The 21,365-nt window shown below is 36.1% G+C and overlaps 1 protein-coding gene across 5 annotated transcripts in view; it reads left to right on the plus strand.

The window, feature by feature from the left end:
- CERKL (ceramide kinase like) overlaps window positions 1-21,365 on the plus strand; it is a 57,262-nt gene that overhangs the window by 9,657 nt on the left and 26,240 nt on the right. For 4 of the 5 annotated variants that reach the window (XM_066999983.1, XM_066999981.1, XM_066999982.1 and 1 more), the window contains exon 2: window positions 17,580-17,822. In XM_066999983.1, the coding sequence (XP_066856084.1) occupies window positions 17,624-17,822 (199 nt within the window). In that variant the 5' untranslated portion in view covers window positions 17,580-17,623. Of the gene's footprint in view, window positions 1-6,786; window positions 7,055-17,579; window positions 17,823-21,365 lie in introns of those variants that run through there. The other variant, XM_013171630.3, reaches the window with a different exon arrangement.

Here is a 21,365-nt window from a genome sequence, read left to right on the forward strand (position 1 = left end):
AGCGAGGGGGGCGGCAGTGGCAGCGGAGCAGGCCGCAGAGGGGCGAGGGTTTTGGTGAGGTGGCACACCGGTGTGGGGGGACTCTGGGGGGCAATGGACGGTGGCACCAGGGAATGGAGGGGAAACCACAGCTGTTGGTCGACATGCAGGGGCATGCCGGGGGGTACAGGGCAGGAAAAGCAGGGAAAGCCAGAGGAGGCATAATAAGGTGGTGAGGTAAAAAGGGGTAGGATGCAAATTCATGTGCTAAAATATTTTAAAAACAAGCAAAAAACCCAACTTATCAGTTTCCTGTTCATAGAATAACTGCTAGCTCTTTGACTGTGCTTTCTGTGCAAAGGTGTGCAAGAGTTAACTGTTTCCTTTGGAAGAATCTGAGCGCATACATTAAAAAAAAAATTGATATGCTCACCAGTCTTTGATATCCACGCTAGTGCTATTTTGATGACCATGGTACAGGGCTAAGCATCCCTTCTTCACTGGTAACTAAAGTTCTTTTCAAACCATTAAAAACAGTTCACAAATTCCTTTTCTAAGCATAAGTCTTGTAGCTCAGTTTCTCAATTGTCCTGTTCTTCAGCCTTTGCGAAATGTTATTTTTTCTCTGCCTTGTTCACATTCTACATGCTGTTGCAATCTTTTTCTTGGTTGTCATTTTTACCATTTGTGTTCCTCTACTCTGCACCTTTACATTTTTTGTATGTTGTCACATGTGTTACCAGCTTATCTCGACTTTCAGGTGTAGCTTACTCCCATGGCAGAGAGACTCTGGTCTCTCTGATCAGACCGCTCGAGTCTGTCTGCAGCACTAGCCACCCTTTCCCAAACATTTGGACAATGTGTGGTTTCTTTCATGTAGTCCCTCCCATTTAGGCGCAGTGCTCTTTAAATGTCCAAGAGCCTACAGGACTCTGGAAAACATGCCATAAACTTTTTTTTTTTTTTTTTTTTCAAGCAATGTCTGCAGGAAATAAATTCAAAATCTTACAAATAGCTTGTCCATTCAGACCCTGAGACCACCACTTGCTTTCTTTGCCTGCAGCTGTTTCTCTCCTTGGTGTGTGTGGGGTAAGGTTCTGGAGTACCTGCATGGGACAGCAGTGGGGATTGTGCTCCCTGACTGGGCTGGAATTCGGGATATGATGTTCTTTTGCATTTTCTTATTTTGTATTTTGACAAAAGACATGCTTAGATTAAGGCCTTTTTGTCTTTATTTTGCAATTATAAAACAGAAATAAAGTAGGGAAGTCTGTCTGTTCTTGTTGGAGTCAAAATAAACAAAATTTAGGAAAACAATTTTCCTTTCATTGTAGATGTCTTGTTAACTAAATATATTTATTTAAAAATGTATATTTGTTACATTAAACAAGAACAGCAGGTAACTAATGGCTGTTGCCACTTTTATGCCAAAACAAGCAAACAAGCACTGGAGACAATGAATCCATTTTTGCTTGCTGTTTCATTTAGGTATATACAACTACATTAGGCCCTGTTTTTAGAGGCATATTTCTATTTCAATATGTGTAGTACTCTAAAAAATATTTATATCCTTCTTAGACAATTTATGACCCTAAATAGCTGCAAATCTGAGAGCATAAACCTGAAGAATTGGATAGTCTTTGTGGATCATGGACCTAATGTTTTCCTTTCAAAGAAATCAGTGGTCTTGGTTTTTATGACTTATGTTGTAACAGTATGTGCAGACAAAAAGCCATAATGTGTTGAGTATCTGATACATGTATTACCATATTGCCATAAGGAACTGCTATTATGTTAGACACCAACTGATTTCATGATAGTGTTGGATTTCTCTCACATATGCTTATGTTTTTGTACAGATGATCCTTTAGGAACATCTGCTAGTTTTGTGGTGGTATCTGCTGTTTCCTTTCAAAATTTGACCTTTTTGTCATTTACTACTGGGACTCCTATAGAATTGCATTACACTGGGATCTTTTTCTAAATTGATTCCTATTTCACAGACGTTAACTCTCTATTTTTTGATTTAATTGGATTTCATCATACTCTGGCATGCTACAGAGTTAAGTGCAGCTGAAAGTTGATAAATCAACCTTTTTACATAGAGTTTCATTATTGTTATTATTTCAACTTGAAATGTCAACTTGAAATAGGTGACTAGAACTTCCCCTTTCCCACTGTTTAGATGGTCTTAAAAATCCTTGTGTGTGCAGGCTGTGCAAGGACAGCATTTCTCAAACTGTTTCACTAGGGAAGAAGTTCTGGAACTCGTTTCTCACAGTTTGGGGACCCTTCCCCTGTTCGGTGAAGCACAGTTTATGGTGTGGACAGTGATAACAGCTTAGGATGATGTCTGCAAGTGAAGCTGAATGAGTGAAGCAGCAAATACAGGTGAAGCTCAGCTGTGGTGTGCCGCTGCGACTGGCAGCTTAGTTATGACCTTGTAAATGCAGCCCAAATGGGTTCTTAGCCTGTTGGAAGCTCTTCCTCTTGGGTGAATAGGCATGCTGTATAATCATCTTTCACATATAGATGGGTCTGGGTAACTGGATTTTATACAGATTATGATAAAGAGTTGAAGACATTGGTATTTGTGTGGGACTTCAGCTTTTATTATCAAACTGTTTTGCTGTGGCCCTCTGCAGGAAAAAAAACAAACAAACAAAAAACAACAACAAAAAAAAACCACGGTGTGTTGAGCTTGTGTTATTTGGAAAAGTGACTGATTATTTTGCTTCCAATGTATGATGTATGTTTGTATGAAGATAGTATTTGCTTTCACATAATACTCTTCATGGTTTTAAAAATTAAATGCATGTATGAGATTAGTATTTTGAAAAATAATTAGGCTTCTTGTATTTCTTTGGCTTTGTGTATTGACATGCATTCTCATCTCATTATACCTTTTTATTCAAAGTGTATTAATTCCAAAGGTGATTATGAAGCTAGAAGTAATTTACTTCATATTTTTCAATGACAAATTTACCAAAGGAAAAATAAAGTCAACTCATTTAACATGCAGTTGTCTTTCTTGGTTGAACCTAAAAACCTAACGTATTTTCTTATTATTAAACTATGCAGATTAAAAATGCACTGCTTCTACTGAATGAGAACATTGTGCTCCCCATAATGTCTCAATATAGCTGTTTTCCTATTGTGCGTCCTTGTGGAGTGATTAAAAATGAGAGGAAAAAAAAAAAAGTAAGTCCAGTGGAGAAACAAGAAATGTCCCCCAAACCTGGAATGTTTGTGGTGCTAGAATTGCCAACAGTGCCATTTCTTTTTTGGAGAAGAATCTATGCTGCATTCTCCACAACATCCAAATCCCCCTTATTTAGTTAGCTTTCAGGAGTTGCTCATGTCTGATGTAGAACAGTAGTCTATAGGTTTATCTTTTGGGAATGAGTTTGGTGCCTGGAGACAAACACATTTGTTTAAACTCTTGAGCAGTATTTGTGTCTTTATCATGCTTGTAAGTGGGAGTGTTTTGAAATGTTTATGTAGGGATTGAGGGTGGGCTTCTGAATTGATTCCTTCCCCATGTTTTCCTAGTGTGTTTCTTTTTAGGATTGAAGAATATACTGTTTTTTTTTTTTCATAGGTGGGTATTTGTTTTATGATTTTTTTTTCTTGTGATTTGTATTTGTCATCCTAGCTGAACGTTACCAAGTATTTCTGTGTAGTGTGTATGGTAAATGCCAAATATTGAATAGTATATTATGAATGCTAGAGATTAAAGAAAACAAAATCATAACACAGAACTTATATATATCTATGTATGATGACGTAGTTCTTAGCAACTTTGGGATTGATACATTAAATATGTAAGTCCTTAAGTGGCAAAAAAACAAGAAAAGGCTTCAAGCCATACTAATTTGAAGGTTTTGTAATGTGATTGCAAGCCAGAGCTTGTAGAGTATTTCAAACTACAGTGTTTCTTTTTTTGTAAAATTGGAGCTCAAAATCCAAAGTGGATCAAAAGTTATTCACATGACCCCAAGACAACTTGTAGAGGTATTAAAAATTATTTTCCAGGCCCACCATTTGCTTTCCTTATGTTATAAGGAACTGTTAGTTTTCCTCAGTAATAGCATGGAAGCTCTGCCATGGTCTGTCAGTGTGGTAACAGACAAATATGTTTGGTTAAAAAAAAAAAAAGAATAAGAAAATGTATTTAAAAAAATGTAGGTCTGAATTTTCATGTGAGCCTTGTGTTATACTAGCCTTTCTGTAAGGATTTGATGGAATAAAATTCTACTTATGTTTAAGGTCTGGCAGCAATTCCTCCCACCCCAGCTTCTCATTCAGTTGTAGATGTAAGAACACATTAAATCTCTGACTAGAAGCGTATGGTAACTGGGTTTACCCCGCAGTTCTCTCATCTAGCATGTGGCTGTTTCCTCCCTGTGTGTTGCAATTCTAAACAAATGGTCAGTTCATGAACAGAATTCAGTGCTGAACTCTGGGTTTCCCAGCTTTTGTCTGTTCAGGCAGGCTATGTAAGATGGTAGTTACTTAGAGGCTTTTTAGTTCAGAGTAGTAGTCGTAGCTGTCGGTTTGTTTGAACTGTGACCATATATCTCTTCTGTCAGCTCATACACTCAAGTGAGTATAGGAAAGTATGCTTTGCAAAGCTCAGAAAATGCAAAGCAACAGATGTTATGTGCTGCACTATTATACGTATCCTGGAAACAGAGCTTTACACAGTGCAGACAGTCTTGGAAAAACAAAATTTCACATACAAATGATCATGCTAAGGGTAACAGTAATAAATACTGATGACTAAATAAAATGCTGTTTTGCAGATACTGAGTTTGAGTAGTTAAATGCTCATCATTACATTAAAAACACTTATTTGACAGATGTTTAAAAAATTGTCTTTATATTTTTCTGTATTGCTTAGTATAGCAGAAACAGAATAAGTGAAATAGTCTCACTTAAAGTAACATATGAAAATGGCTTTAAAATCAAAGTCAATTGTATTTTGACTTAGATGACAACTCATGTGAATAAAGTAGAAGGAAAAAGGAAAAATTTCAAGATGACTGGCTGGGATTTTATGTGAAAATAACACGTTTCCTTGGCTGGTCTGTTGAGTGTATTGAAGATGGTTCACCAAGAAATTGTTCCTGCCCTGCTCTTCTCCCTGGTGAACTGCTCGTCACAGCCCTGCCGGGGAGGGCAGTGAAAGGATCCAGACCTGAGTGGTGCTGGACTTTTCAAGGGCCTGCTCTGCTGCCTTTACAAGGTGAATGTATCTGGCAGAGAGATAATTAGCAAGGGATCAAAATTGTCATGGCACTAGTCAATAGTACACAAACAGATAGGTGGCTGTAGCTGTTGGTAACTCATGTGGACTTCAAACTTTGAACTGATCTGTGGTGCTGTGTAGCAATTTCTGCAGTTAGTATGTTGTAGGGTAAGCCCACAAAAACATATCAACATGTTCAGATAATCAGGAAAAGATTTTACATAGATATGTATTTTTAACATGGTACTGCTTTTTTTTTTTTTGAAGGAAAAAGAATGCTTATGAATATTTCACAAGAAATGTGATGATTCTTGGTCACTTAACAGCAATGTGTTTATTAAATAAGGCTGTGATTAAACTGGGAAGATCCTCCAGGTCCTTTTCTGTTCGTACATCTTTTGTGAAGGAGAAATAGTAACAACTAAGGGTGTGGGTTTTTTTTTTTTGTATGTTTATTTCTTACAGAAGAACAAACAAAACAGCATTTTCTTTGCACTTACATTTGTTGGAGAGTTAATTATTTAAAATATGATGGAAACATGCAGGTGGTCTTTTTGAAGTTTCATCCTTAGGTTTCGTTTTATGGAAACCGTTTGTGGAATGTACCCATAAATTCAGTACTGAGCCGAGGGTATGATTTATACATATACACTTGTTTGTTTTCCTTAAAGCAGATACTGCTTTTTTGCATTTGCAAGTTTAACAATATTAGTTTGTGTGCAGAAGAAGACTAATGAAATGAACTTACAGTAGAAAGAAAACTGTCTTTAAATATGTTTCTATTTGTTTTATGTTTCTAGTGTTTGTTTTCTTTCTCTAATGCATGGAGTGAAGGCTGCCTGAAAAGTTCGTAGTGCCTCTGGTATTAACAGTGTGGTTGGAAAGGGGTATGGAAGGGAAAAAGCTGACATGGGATAAACACAGAGAAGCAGAAACATTGAGTTTGTATGTTTGTGGACTGTTAAAATAGAAATGGAAAAGCATTTAGATACTGTTGGTTCTGTCCTACAGCACGACTTCAGAGACATGTCCATTTTACAGATGTGACAGTGAATCAAGAGTTGATACAATTAACAGTAATTACAATACTGTAATGTATTCATCTCTTATTTAACATCATCAGATTGGGATCAAGATCAGGAACTGTTGTTAGACTGTTCCTAGTGTATATAATCATAAGTTTATTCTGAAGAAAATATCATCTATCACTTAAACTGTTGTATGGATTATTATGTTGAGGATTATTTCTTTTTGATCTGACAGAGAGGCAGTTGAGATAGGGCATGGGGGGAGCAGATGGCAATAGCTTTCTACCTTCCAATATAATAAGTCAGGTGTATCAAATAAGAAGAACCAGGCTCAAAACAAAAGGATGCAGTGAATACAAAAGAACTGTGAAACATAGTGCTGAAGGATATTGGTGATGCTAAAAGATTTTGTGGATTCAGCTGCAGACTGAAGGCCTCATTTGAGGGCTGTTAAATACCTAGAAACCACAGTCAGTTCTGGGTATCCCGAATGAAAGCAGGTGGGGAGTAAAAGAGTATTAGAGGGAAATAGAAAAAATGCTTGCTCGATTCCTTCTCTTCTCTTACCATCTGCTTATGGCTATGGTTTGACACAGGATACTGGGCCAGATGGACTCTTGCTCTGAGCTGATATTGCTGGTCTTATGTACCAGAAAACAGCTAAATTATATTTAAACTATATTTTATATAAAAGAGCACACATTACTCATCTGCAACTCTACCTGTATTTGCACTGCTAAGCAAGTTTTCTTGGTAGAATTTGTACATCAGTGTTTGCCTAGCCTCCATCTGCAAGGTACTTATGTTCATAATGAAGACTTTTGTTCTGCGTCAGCCATTTTAGACTCTGAACTTTTCCATCCTTATTGATAACTACATGGTCTATTTTAGAAGAGGGAGATGAGTAAGTGGTGCTGAGAATTTTTCTGAACACTGCTGGAAGTCTTCACTAGGTTTTGGAGTTTTCCAATTCTGAATTACTTTTTTTTTTTTTTTTCCTGATCTGTTGTTCCCTATTTGTGTATTTTCAGCTGTAGATGTTTTGTTCCCCTCTTGATATGCCTCTTCCTAAGCTGCATCTACTTAAAGAATTTTACAACAAATTTTTATTTTTATATTTCCCGTAGAAAGAGCTGTAAAGACTCTAAGATAATCATCATTTGGCTTTGTTGGTTGTGAAAGTAGGCTTTCTGCAAAGAGGACAGATGTGAGTCATATTTATTGTAATCTATAGCATAAGATCCTGTCAAAGACATCATTACTTGAGTTTTCTTAGTCTCAGTTTTTTGCAAAGGCTGTAGAGTAGCTTGATTTTAGTGATAGGGGTAGCTAGTTGACGTGTTTCTGAAGTAACGGTGTGGATTAACTAAGCTGCTGCTGAATCCAGTTTGAAGATGCATCTGTTAGTGGCTGCATGGGTACTTTGAATGTGAATCTCTCTCTGATCCTGCAACCATATGCAGGATCTTTATGCTAAGAGTAAAATTTTCAGGATCTCCAAGTGAGATACTTATTTAAACCTTGTAGTGATAGTAGTCCCTGTAGATGTGTGACCATTTGATATAGTGCTAGCATTTCACATTTTGGAGGAGTAAAAATTCATGGTTTTTAATAGAAATTTGAAAAGTATTTTTGTCATCTGACATGCGTGTTTCTCCAACAGAAAGAACTCATCAGAAATTGAGTATTTTGTTAAGTTCATTAGTGGTCTTTCTATTTGATCCTGGTAATTCTTAGTACTCTTTCACGCTGCATTCTTGTGATTCTTTGTGTGGTTATTACTTATCTCCCCAAATATATTCAAAAGACTATGAAAACTTCCTTAGGTTTCCATGCTTTGATACAAATCACCTTTAGTGACTATGATTAGGAATACATTTGTAAATGTGTTATGTAGCTACAGTTACAATACCGAAGTTAAGAGTAATAGGTTGAAATGACAAGGAACTTGCCAATTTGCCTAAAAACAATGGGAGATGACTTGTTTGAGGTTACCAGCCATGCAAAGATGTGAAGGATAAGTCATGGACTGTTGTGGGGTGTTTTTTGCTTCATTTATTTATTTATTTATTTAGAATTTTTTATTAGCGTCTGTTTTTTTTTTATTAGTGTCAGTTGATATGTCTGAAAATGCATACATTTCCATGTGTAACTTAGTATATTAATGCAGTTTGACGTAAAAGTGAAAGTTATTTTTATACTGGTTGTTAATTTTGAATTTCATGGTACTTAATGCTAAAATATTATTCATAAAGCATTTTCTGGATTCTGCATGTTATTTAAAATGCATTATCTTATTCAAATTTATGCAGTGGTTATTACATAAATCTAAAGAAAGTTGGAGATCTTTAGATTTTTGAGAATCTCGTGATAATTTCAAATAATATTTTAAATAACTTGTGACCAATATTCTTACAGTTCCTGAACTGTGTAACAACATAAAATATTAAAACAACTCAAAGTACCAGCTTCCCCCCATAATTTTTTAGTGTATCTTGATTTCCAAAATAACATTGTATATGATTTTCTTACAGTCCAATCAGTTATTCCCCACAATTCATTTTTTTATTAAAACATTTTGTAGAGCTGTTGATATACTTTGTCAGTGTCTTGAGCGCATGGTTTGAAATTTAATGAGCTTACATTTATTATTTACAGTTTTAGTTTAATTTCAACGTACATTTATTATTACAGTGTATATTCAACAGTTCTGCTGCTAAATGAAGTAAGCATATACTTAGCTTGCTGCACAGATACATGGGCACAGGTGGACATCTTGGTAGTGTGCACCATGCAGTGAAACACATGGCACTACACAACGTGGGGCAAAGAGCACGCAGTTTGAATTAGAAGTCATTTTATGGATACCTTGTAAATTTGTGCTTGTTCATACATGGGCTGTAATTTCTGAAACGGGTGCGTGTGTTTTAACGTTGAACATTTGTAATATATGCATTGCTCTAATGTAGTTGCCCTCTGTGGAAAGAGGCAGTATTGTATAAGCCTGTTTATGTCAATATTTTAATAATTTATCTTTATAACTACATTTTGTCTATATTTATAGCAACATTGGCACCCTGTGTACAGAAGATAAAATCAGTGCTGAAAGGAAACTTGCATCCATCTGGAAGCAATAAACTTTTCTAAAAGACTGCACAGTGTTACTTAATCCTGTGATTTCTTACTGTGAGTGAAATTAAGGTTTGGTTCAGTTGTGTCACATCATATTGGTATCAAATCTTTTGTGAGAGCTTTGTCATCGTGTTAAGCTACAAACAAAATCTTAGAATTGATGAAAGTCTGAGAATGTAATTTCTTCAGTCACAGGATTATGCATCACTGTAAATGTAGCAAGTTCCCTATACTAACAATGATAGTAATACCAGAAAGATTCTAGAGTATTGTATTTTGAAAGCTTTCTTTGTCGTACAAAGAACTCATTTGTATACCGAAAACTTGACTAAGTATACCTTAAATTTTGTATTGTGTTCTAAGCAATTATTTTTCATACTAAACATATATCATATTGAATAAAATATGTTTTAATATGCCAAAAATGTTTTGTAAAGTTAATTAGAGAAATATGAACATTTTCACTAAGAGCAAGGGGAAAAAATATAAAGATCATCTAACATTTTTTTTTCTTTGCATTTTTTTTAAGTCTGTTAAGTGTGGTCTACATGAACAAAATGGGATTCATTCATCCCTGCAGGCAAAGTGGTGTAGTCTTACAGTCTTCCGATTCCTGTGCGGCAAGCGAGCTGAAGCGCATTGGGGGCGAGAGAAGGGTTTTATACTCGCCAGAGGATTTTGGTGGTGCTGCTGCCATCTCCGACCCTTGGGCGAGTGTAGAAGGTTCAGGCAGTATGATACAAAGGATGGCTGAGTTTTTGAAGAAATCTCCTAGAAAAACAGAGTAAAGATCAATGAGTGTAAAACTGAACATGTAGCTGTTAATCGATGAGAGGTTCATGGATGAGCTTATCTAGCAGCTGATAGCTGTGCTTCAGTACCTAAAAGCATGAATTGCTAATATGCATGAATTACCAATAGCTTATGGAAGGGAATTGTCTGGTGTTTAGAATGGGATGTCTGTTCTTTTTTTTTTTTTTTTTTTTTCTGAAGAAAATGTTTGCTTGAAAATCTTTTCAGAAAAGATGAAAATTCAGATATTCAAGGCATGCTGAATTTCCTGAATGTCAGACACTGGTATTTAGCAGTATTGGATGGTTTGTAAATCTGTAGTTGAGGCTGAAGCAAATCTCTTGCCAGTAAGAGTGCAAGTAGAATTAATTATTAACTTGTAATTGATCAAACTTGGTAATGTCATGTGGGCTTGGAAGGTGATTTTAATTTTTCACCATTATTTTCTGAAATGGCAAAAGTAATTGTCATGATTATGACACAAATTAGGAGGTACAAAATGGTGTGTATATGTGAGATTTTTCAACAGAGTGTGAAATGAAGCTCATGTTTCCTCTTTGGGGTTTCTTTAGTACCTTTCAGCTCTGCTAGCCCATTGTATTAAATCACATAAGTCGTTAGATCCCAGTCTTCTGTTTTATTTCACCGATCTCTCTCTTTTAATTAATTCCATTATATGTTAGTGGTGCTGCCGGTCTTTGTAAAGCTATCCATTTTATCTGATGCCCGTGTCTGCAGAGGCTTTACGAAAGGATGCAAACTGCTGATGTTTGTTCCACTGCATGGACGTTTGTCACATAACTTCTTCCACTTCTTACAGGAAACGCCACAGAGTTTCAGGCACTTTGTGAAAGGTTTGCTGCTACTTTCCCAATCGTATTATGAAATTAGGCAGTATGTGGGCCACACTCTTAATGTAAAATGTAGAGCTTTCTGTAGTAAATTTATTTTCAGTGACCTCTTTCTTAATGTGATGTTAATGAGAAAACGTAACTATTAAAAAGCAAAGACTTCACATGTCCCCTGTCAAGTGCGTTAGTTTCAGAATGGCTCTCTGCATCCCTTCCTTTCAGCTAACCCTGTTCTCTAAAGCATCATTCCCAGCAGATCTTCTTTGGAGATTATTTTTTCAATTCACAATCTCCCTTAAATTGTTTGTTGGAGAACGAATGGGAAACTCTTCCTTAAGGCAGAGCTTCTTGTCTGGAAAAAATGCTAGGTCTTGTGCTAAGTTTTAATCACACAATGATGGAGCTGTTTTTTGGCTCAGGTCTTTATTCAATAAACTATTGGGCTTCCTTTCAAAATATGAATTTTGGTGTATTTGGCTGACAAAGTTCTGCTGTTACCTTGTAGTTTGAGAGCAAGGTGCTTTGCTGCTCATGGAACATGATGTGAGTGAAAGCTTCAGGGACTGACGTGTACTGAGCCTCATGCAAGAAGGAAGGCCTTAGGGTATTTGGAAGGACAAGAATGATTAGTTTTTAAAAGATGTGGTAGAGGACAGGGATCAGAATCAACTGGTGAAGGAGTCCTGTGGAAAGAGAAGTTTGGAACATGGAGAGAGATGGGAAGGGAGGGCAGAAGGCTGGAGGAAGCAACCAACTGAAGTCATGAGTCAAGGATTCTTGCTTCTGTTTCTTGGACTGCTTTATATTAAACTCGTTGTGCTACAATACCATGGGAGGGACTTATGGAAGTAGGGACTGAAATGCTTTTGAGGTGACTATCCTAATGCATTATGAAAGTATTCTTTCATAACCTTTTTATTTCTAGGAACATTATGCCTGTATGAATATACAGGAATGTACTCCTGGACATATACAGAAATAAAGCATTGTATAGAGAAGAGTGACCTGCTGGCTGGTAATTTCAGCCATGTTTCCTTCTTTGGGGTGACTTTGCTAAACGTGAATAGTAAAAAATTATCATGATGCCTTTTGCTGCTGTATTAAAATAATGTCATTTTTTGTCCAACAAACTGTGTCATTATAGACTTTTAAAGTACAGTTTTATTCTGAGTATTATATATTTTTTTAATAACACATGAATAGAGTTCTAAAAAATTAGTGTGCATCTTTCCCAGTTCTTGCTGACTCTTGTTGATGATCTTTGAGGAGTTAGCAATTAGAAGTTAACGCGCACAGCATGTTGGCTCAAGCCGCATTGACTTCATGCTGATGAAAAGAGACAGTTCCAGTCCTTCCTCCTTTCCTGCTATGTATATTCTTATCACTTTGAGCCATCTCTGGTTGCAGGACTTGTGTTGAAATGACTGCATTAACCAACTTGTCAGAAGACTAAGCCAGCAAAAAAATAAAATAAAATGGACAATCTATGCTACCTTAGGGAGTTGAATTGACTCAGCTTGGCTTTGTCAAGTGCCAGACACAAAACAAAGAAAAGGCTGGACTCCACAGTTGTGGTAGGTGCCTATATTGGAAGAGGGATTAATGGCACGGTGTTGCATTGGCTTGGCAAAATACATCACTTCACCCTGAGATTCTCTAAAGGAGAATGAAAATCGGTTGTTTTCCTGTCAGATGCTTTTAAGCTCAATTTTCTGCCCTGAAGGGTTACAGCTGTTGCTACAAGTAAATAGGTGGCGTTAAAAGATGAAGGTAGTAGCTGCACCCTGCTTTTATTCTCCAGGTCTGGAGGATCTGCGATGCATCTCTTCAGTGCTTTGTAATACTTCCTGAGCTTCTTGTGGTTCCCTAGGAGGTCATTACACACAGTCTGGAAAATATTTTTCTAAACTAAGGTCTTGGTTGTGTTATGTATCTCTTTATAACACCATTTAAAAGGACTAAAGTAGCATAAAGGTGATCTTAAAAAACAAACAACAAAAAACAGGTCTTCCCCAGCCTGGCCTATGCTGTACCACCTTTACCACCTTCTCTCCATCTCATTGTTCAATATTCTGGCCAAGCAGTAAGTGAAGTTTTGCTTTCTGAAAGAGATGAAAGAGAGTAGGAGGCATAGCATCGTGGGTTTTTTTGTCCCCTGCCCCCCCCCCCCCCCCCGGTGTTGCATGACTGGTCTTTTTGAAATAGCTTGAAAATTCAGATGTTTTGAAAGTAGCTTTTCTGTCTTATGTTTTGTGTATTTAAATTAATATTGAATAGTCTGACGTGAGCTATACAGTAATTCTTAGCTCTTCTGGCAAAAAATGATCATACTTTCACATTTATAGTTCTCGTTGCTAGTCCTTCATAACCAAAGTAGTAGCTGAAAACTCTGGAGTGGTTTCATGAGTCAGGTGCATGGCCCTTACTGCACTTTCTGATGGAAAGAATGGGCTTGAGTTAGTACTTGGTGTTTTATACACAATAGTTAGGCATTATTTAAAATTACTATTTTTAAATAAATATTGCGAAGCATAAATTTGTGAACATATTGTCAAAACTGTTTTTATTTTTCATTCTATTTCCTTTTAAAAATATATATTAATACAGTTGTATTTTATTGTATATTTGGAATAATAGTGTTCAAGACAGTGTTCATGCTGTGTAAGAGGAACTGTAATAACTACTGTTCACTGTATTTTCTTTGGTATAATCTTGATGGTTTTATTTCTGTTTATCTATTATGTTACACTGTACTCAGGTATAGCAATGAACTATCAATGAAGGAAACTTGAGAGCCTAATAGGATAAAATGTGTAATAGTTCTATCTATAGAATGAAGTGGGACTACGTGACTTGCCAAAGGTCATACGAAGAATTCGTGACCAAGGGAGTAGAACCTTAGGTTCCTTATTTCCAAATCTTGTACTTGAACTATACAGACACCTGACTTATGTATTTCTCAGATATTTGTTACAGAAATTAAGTCCTCAGATACCACTCCTAGATGTTGGGCCTCTATTGTCAGATAACAGTCCAACAAATGTTATGTTGTTGAAGTGTTGGTGCTTATATTTTAATGATGCATTTCTTCAAGCTGTTCTGTTTTCTATAATACTGTTTTTTTCTTTTGTATGTTTTGATCAATTTTGCTGTAATCATGAGATACTCTATTTGTTTAAAACTTAGTTTAACACTTAAAATTATTTGCTATTTACAGTTAAGCTGTATTTGAGTGCATTAATACTTCACCCTTTGATTTGGTGTATTTAGACAAAATTTTTTATTAAATAAGAGATTACTGTAAATAGGAAAAATGTAGGATAGTCTAATTTTTTAAAAACAGAGACGGGATAAATTGAAGCATAACACTTCCTAGAAATTCATATATCAGGCAGGCCTTTTTTCATGCTGTATTTTGGGGAAAAAAAAGTGGACATGTGCAGAAACTGTGAGTACAATTAGCGTCAAGCAGATAAATCCAACTCTAATCCTGTTTACGCTCTACATCAGACAGATGTGCTGAGATTGATTTAGACAAGCTCTTGGCTTATAGTAATTTTTTTTAAGTGCCATATATTCTGTTTTTGTTAGGTCTTTGTTAAATGTTAAGTGCTGTTAGTTTTACTCTTCCTAACGCCTGTAACCTACTTCATACAGGTTCCCTCTCAGCTCTCATGATGACAGGGCAGCCTGGTAGAAGAGATTATCTTTATTCCTTGTAATTAAATTGACTTTTTTTTCAGAAGATACAACAATGGGAAGTGGGTACTGAATTAAATAAATAGCATGATATCTAATAGATGTATACTTAAATCTCTTGCAAGAACAGATGGTACCCAATATCTTTCTAAGTAATGTGAGAGGACAGTTAATGTCCTGAAACAGCTAGCGATAACCAATATGATACTAACAAACTAATAGTTTGTTTTTTTTTTTGAAGTTTAAAAAAGTGTCTAATCCAATATGTACTTTATTTTTAAAGTAAACTTGGTTGTTACTACCTGTTAGAGATATTTTATAATAATATATACAATATATTTATAAATATATGTACATATTTATAAATATATAAAATATATACATATAACTCATGACTTAAATTTTCATCTGAATTTTTTATCAAATTTTACTGTATTTGTGATGATCTTATTTTCAGTAAAGATGGAAGATAAAAAATTGTACAATAGCCCTAAGGCCTTGCATGAAGACTCCTTTTCAACTGTAGTAAAAATTGCCGGTTCTGATCATACTAACTCATTCAGTATTTCCTTTACAACTTAAAACTTGAGGATGATGCTTTTGTATGATTCAGTATTCCTATAGTTTATATACTTCTCCAAGCTGTATTTAAAAATGTGTTCCAGTAGAACAGCTGGAGTCAAATAGTATTTTTGAAAATGTAACGCTGCCTAGTAAGAATGTATTATTTTAATTTTCAAAAGTTTTGATGTGCATCTAAGCAACAACTATGTCAAATGTAGAGGAAGAGGAAGGTTTAAAAGCAAATAAAACTCTGGCTGAAGTAGTAGCATGAAGAGACAAGATGAGATGAGCCTTAGCTGACTGACAACTAAGGTCGTATTATGGAAACTACTAGCAGAAATAGAGTATTTGAGCAGGCCTTCATTTTATTGTTTTGTGCAGGACAAATAGCCTAGTGTTTGTAATCTATTTACGGTTTGTATGCATAACATTAGCACAACAAAATTTGTGATGTTCTCAGCAAAGCTAATATTCCAAAATGTTATTTAATTTAAAATATTTAAAAAGCAAACCCATTTAGCATATTTGTATTGTCTGGGTGAATAACTGCTGAGCAGCTGCTATTATACTTCATGTGTCGTTGCTTACCCAAGTTCCTAAAACACTGTGTGTGTGCTGGAATGTCCAGTGGCCTGTGTGTCTGACAAGTGTTTCTGGAAAAAAGATGAGCAGACCTCCCCTTTGAAAATGCTGTTTTTATAGTTAAGATGGGTCTTAAATAAGCATCTATATCTATAGTTCTAGACAAATGATCCAGGATGTTGCCAAGTGATTCATTTAAGGTCTACGAAGACTCCCCAGGTGTTTTAGAGGAGCGATGTAGAGTCGGTAAGAATCCAGCCCTCAGGTTCGGTGCCATGGGTGCCCGCTCGCCCTTTGAGCCTGCCGCTGGCGTGCCATCCTGCGGGGCGTCTGCAGAGGAGTGCGGCCACCGCAGGGCCTGGTTCAGGGACAGGTGCTGGGAAATGCTGATCTAAAACCCTCACAAGAATCCATGCAGGCTTCTTTTCCTGCTCAAAAAAACTTTCACCTTGCTGAAACCCTCTGCTTAATGTGGGGTACTGGGACAGGTGAGCCCTGTTTTTGTGGTCTCAGTGCTGTCCTTCCTCTCCAGGAAGAACTCTGCAATAGCATTTCACAGCTTCTCCTGGGAACTTCGGTGTACTATATGGCAAAGGTCTGGTACCACACTCTGGTATGCCTTTTGCTATTGAGAAACCACTTGACTGAGCTGCTGCTAGATTTCAAAAAGGTTTCTTTTTCTAGCTTTTTTCTGCCATGGACTGTGAGGGGCTCTTTATTGGTCTATAGCACATTGCATCTGCTGTAAACATAGACGGCAGAGAAAGTTTGCTTTTCCTGTCCAGAATATCTGACTCCTACAGGAATGGTGAATTTTTTCCTTCAGTCTGTGTATTTGACTGGGTTTGTTTTTGAGGAATTGGGTGTTTTACATCTTAAGAGAGCAGAAAAGGAACAGAATAAGCCTATACCACAGTGGCTCAATTATTACACCTCCAAAAGGCATTTGCAACTAGTGTCATTACATGACACTGTCAGCAACCACAAGATCTTCGTGTATGTCAGTCCCAAGATAAGAAAGCCTTCATTTCATGTTCCAGCCTGACACAACTCTCTCTGGGGCTGAGAGTTTTGAACTGTCACAAGCCCTTTTGAAATTGTTTTTCTTGTTGTCTAAATCAAATATGTAACTTGAAAATGAAAGAAAAGATGGGTGACATGCTTTCGGTGTATTTTTCTGGTTTTGCTCAGCTGTTTTCTGATCTCTTTCTAGTCTAAACCCAAAGGGCAGCAGTAGTATCAATTGGAAAAATAAATTATATATGTAATTAGATATATTTATATAGTCAGCTTAGGTCCTAGCACACTTTCTGATCTCTGAGAGAGATGACTCAGAAGAAGAGAATGAAGAATTTGCCTTGTCACTTCAATAACAATGCAAAAAGAGGGGGAGGTGTCACTTTTTTAAAGCCTCAAATTTGTTGAGGCCTTTGAATCAAAAAAGAGGTACTATAGCCACTTTGAAATTGTGTTATTTGTATAGCAGGATACCTAACCTAAATAATAGAGTTGGTAAAATATAAGATTAGTGATTGACACATGTGATATGCAATAAGTTATGCAATAAGTTTCAATATAGGCATGAGCAGATGCAACAAGTAAAACTAGAGATGAGGACATAACAGTATTGTTGTTTTTTGTTTGTTTATTTTGATTTAAATATTACTTCTAGTTGGTAACTTTTTTTTTCCCTCCCTACAGGTGATTCCAGTACGGTTCTACAGGGTGAAGAGGAGATTATTGAGATGAAGGATGTATTTTCAGTCAAACTAAAACGTCGTCGTTTTGTGGGACAGAAAAGAGGTGGTACTTTATTGGGTATCACTATTTTTAAATGCTTGCATAAAGAAGAAAATAAACTAACAGACTGTGCTGTCCATTTAAACAACTTAAGTGAAGATCACTGTAATTCATGGTTTAGACATCTAAAGGAAATTTTGAATGGTAAGCAGTTAATCGGGGTTGATATTATTTCAGACTTATTTCTATTGGTGATGCATAAGGTTGAATGATGCTTAGAAAAAATATTTTGCCTGTAGAAATTAAGACACAAATAAATGAATAATGTCGTTGGAAAATGCTGTTCACTACCAAAGTTTTACATGGTGAAGTATAAAACTTAACAAAGTGACGATGAGTAAAGCATGTTGAAAAAAAAAATAAGCTGATGCTATATTTTGGAAGTGTTCAAACACTGAAAATAAGTAGCTGATTGCATTCTGACTGAAGAGTCTTCTGAGAAATCTGTTTCTTAAAGAAACAAAAGACAATATTGGTACTTTCACTTGGAATTGCTGCACATGTAATGGTACTGGAGTTGTTGCAGCACCGGAGACTCTTCAGAGACTGCCCAGAACCTGTTTAGTAGCTCCTGCTTGAGATCCACAGATTCTTAGAGGCTAATGGGAGGGGCTTCCTCTGCATAAAATGACAAGTGAAAGGGCTCTTAAGGTTCTGCAGGACTCTTATTGTATAATTTGATACTAGTGTATTGACGCTAGTTAGTGATGAGAGGCAGTTCTTTTTTTAAAAAAATATTTTTCTGTATGCTATAATAATTTCAGGATGCTTTGTTAACCAACGAAAGTTGTATTTTTCATGGAAGTTGCATCAAATTTAAGAAGTTAATATTTACTGTTCAGGGTGTGTGTGTGGGGGGGAAACAGGAACCCAAAACAAAAACAAGCCAAAGCCTTTCACAGTAATTTAATACTACGAATTTTGGGAAGACATGGAATATAGTACACTTGTGATTTAAAACAAAACAACAAAACGCAAACCAAACTCTCTGATTTATCTCAAAATTGTGTCTGTTTACTGACTATAGCAAATGAGTTTCTTCATTACAGAAGAAAAACGATCCATCTTATAATAGATTATTAAAACTTCAGCTGAATTGTTAATACTGAGCCTGATTGCAGAATTCAAATTTTACACATCTGTACTGTTTGTAACAGCACTTCCAATAGTGATTTATAGTGTTCTTCTATTAAAGTTAAGCAGAAATAGAGAAAGTGAAATAATGTTCATTAATTGTGCATACTTACACTGCTTACAATATGCTTTGGATTTTCCAAACAAAATAGTGTATTAAAGACTGCCTCCCCTTGCCCCTCTTGAAAAGCTTTATCAGTAAATATCTAAATCTGCAGAAGTGCCAAGATTCTTGCAGATCTCTAGCTACCCATAAAGGCAAGGACATTTGCATACGGAGCAAATGTCTGTTTTGTTCCCAGATTACCCTCCATCCATCAGGAGCAGTGATACCATATGTTCACAGAAAAAAAGAGGCAGTATCTCTTGCTCAGGTTGCCTTCACTTCGAGGTGCAGTCTCTGTTTTATAGCTTTGTAATTGCAAGCCACCTGAACCTGAAAAAAGCATTCTGTGCAATGTTGCTCTTTCTTGTTCTTCCTTCAGCTTTCATCTTTCTCCAGAAGTCAAACCTCGTGCAGCTTTTTCTTGATGTCTACTCAGTACATTTTTCTCCTTTCCTTCAGGAATAATCAGGACTCACAGTGTGTTGGGAAAAATATCCAAACACAAATCCCACAATACTGTTTACTAAAGTGTATATTGTTCCGAGTTCTGCAATTATAGTAAAAGTAGTTTTTCACACTGTTAGATTTTTGAAGACTGAGTAGGTATTCAAACTGCCTTTCTGCCTTTTCCAGAAAATCAGCAAATTGACAGCAACATTTCCACACTGAGTGTGGCAGAGAGACATTATCATTAATTCAAACAGTGTTGATATACTAACAATATAATTCAGGAAAAAAAATTTCTTCTAATTTAAATTGTGACAAACATTGGCAGGAAGGTCCCGATGGCATACAACAGATCAAGTTCTGCTCTTTCTTCAGTAATTAAAATCTCAAAAGGTGCATTGCATTGATATATCTCTGCTTATCTATAAGCAGAGATATAATCCTGCTATATCCTTATATTTGAGGATATATCCTTACGGACTGAAACACAAAATTAAAAGTCCATCCTTCTAAAATAGTCGAAATTGAATTGTATTTCTTTTTCCTAATGTATCTTGTGAGAAAGTAAGTTTTCATTAACTGCTGAACTATTTACTTGAAGGATTTTTATTGCTTCTAGGATGGAGCAAATTAAAAGCAGGTGATCTACCGAAGTAGAGTGTCTGTATGCTTAGGTACAGCTGTCAGTAAATATGTATTTTCATTTGTCAGAATGGCTAAATATTTCTAAAAGGCGCATCTCTGACAACTGAAAATAAATACAATTTCTATTTGTTTACTTTCTTTTTTTAGATTTTTAAGCATTGATCATTTCTGTGTGTGTGTAACAGGGTAAAAAGCGTGCTGTCTTCCCACTTCTAAAAAATTCTTATTTTCTACATAAAAGTGCTGTTGTCCAGATGCATGCCTGCGAGATATTAAGAGCTTGCTCAATGATACAATGTTCAAGAAAACTTTGATCTGTACATTGTGTATTTGTTAAACTGATGTAAAATGACTGCTGCTACCTCTAGGCATGCACCTTTGGAGCCCAGATTCTGGATTGGCTCCTGGAAAGCCCCAAATGGCAGCTTAGACAGTTGTTCCTAGTCTGGTGTTGTATGTCAGACCTATTGTGCACCTGACTCACAGTGATTTCCATTTATACATTGCATGTTTCTGTGCAGGGCTTATGGGCGTGTGCTGTAGACATACTGTGTAAGTGGAATTCACTGCTTAATTTGGAATCCTCTCTGCATGCAAATGCCCAGGGCTACTTAAAGGGTTAAGACAGCCCTGGAAATGGGAGAAAAAGGACAATTAGCAATGCTTACCTATTTTCTTTTATTTTTTTTTTTGAATTTCTTTTAGCTGTGATGAGTCTTATTCTTGTTAACAGAGTTAATTTGAAAGAGTTTCACTTAAAAGCTCTGTAAGTTAACAGAAGACACTTCTGTTAAGATTAAATGATGAAGTAGCTAAAAATGCATAAAGTGCATTTTATTTTTATGTACCATTCTGTAGTATCTCTCTCGTATTGGGATTTGATACGAATGTCTGAAACTTCATGCATGAAGTTTTAATTAAACCATTAATGTTAAACATTAACTTTGCTAAGTTAATATTAACAGTGGTGTCTCCATAGTTACATTAACAAATGTTTCATATTATTAGTTTTCCTCATGTATAATATTGTTACTGCTGTATAAAGTATTTATAAATGCATGTAATAACAACGTGATTCCAAGCTCTTAACTTTTGTAACATAAACCCATTTTCATAAAACTAAGAACTGAAAGCAGCACAGATGTATGTCTGAGCATAACGTCTCTGCTGCCCTCCGAGCCTTTGTTTTCAGAACACCCTGATTGACCCACCACCCTTCATGGTTCACTGATTCACTTGATAGATCAAGTTTAAACTAGTGCATATTAGCACATTTGTTAGTACTAGAGGAACAGTTGGCCTTCCTGCTTTAGGCTGCAGGTTCATTTCAAATGGAGCAGCTACAGAAAACAATA

The sequence above is a fragment of the Anser cygnoides genome, chromosome 6 (genome assembly GCF_040182565.1).
Source record: "Anser cygnoides isolate HZ-2024a breed goose chromosome 6, Taihu_goose_T2T_genome, whole genome shotgun sequence".
Taxonomy (NCBI): Eukaryota; Metazoa; Chordata; class Aves; order Anseriformes; family Anatidae; genus Anser; species Anser cygnoides.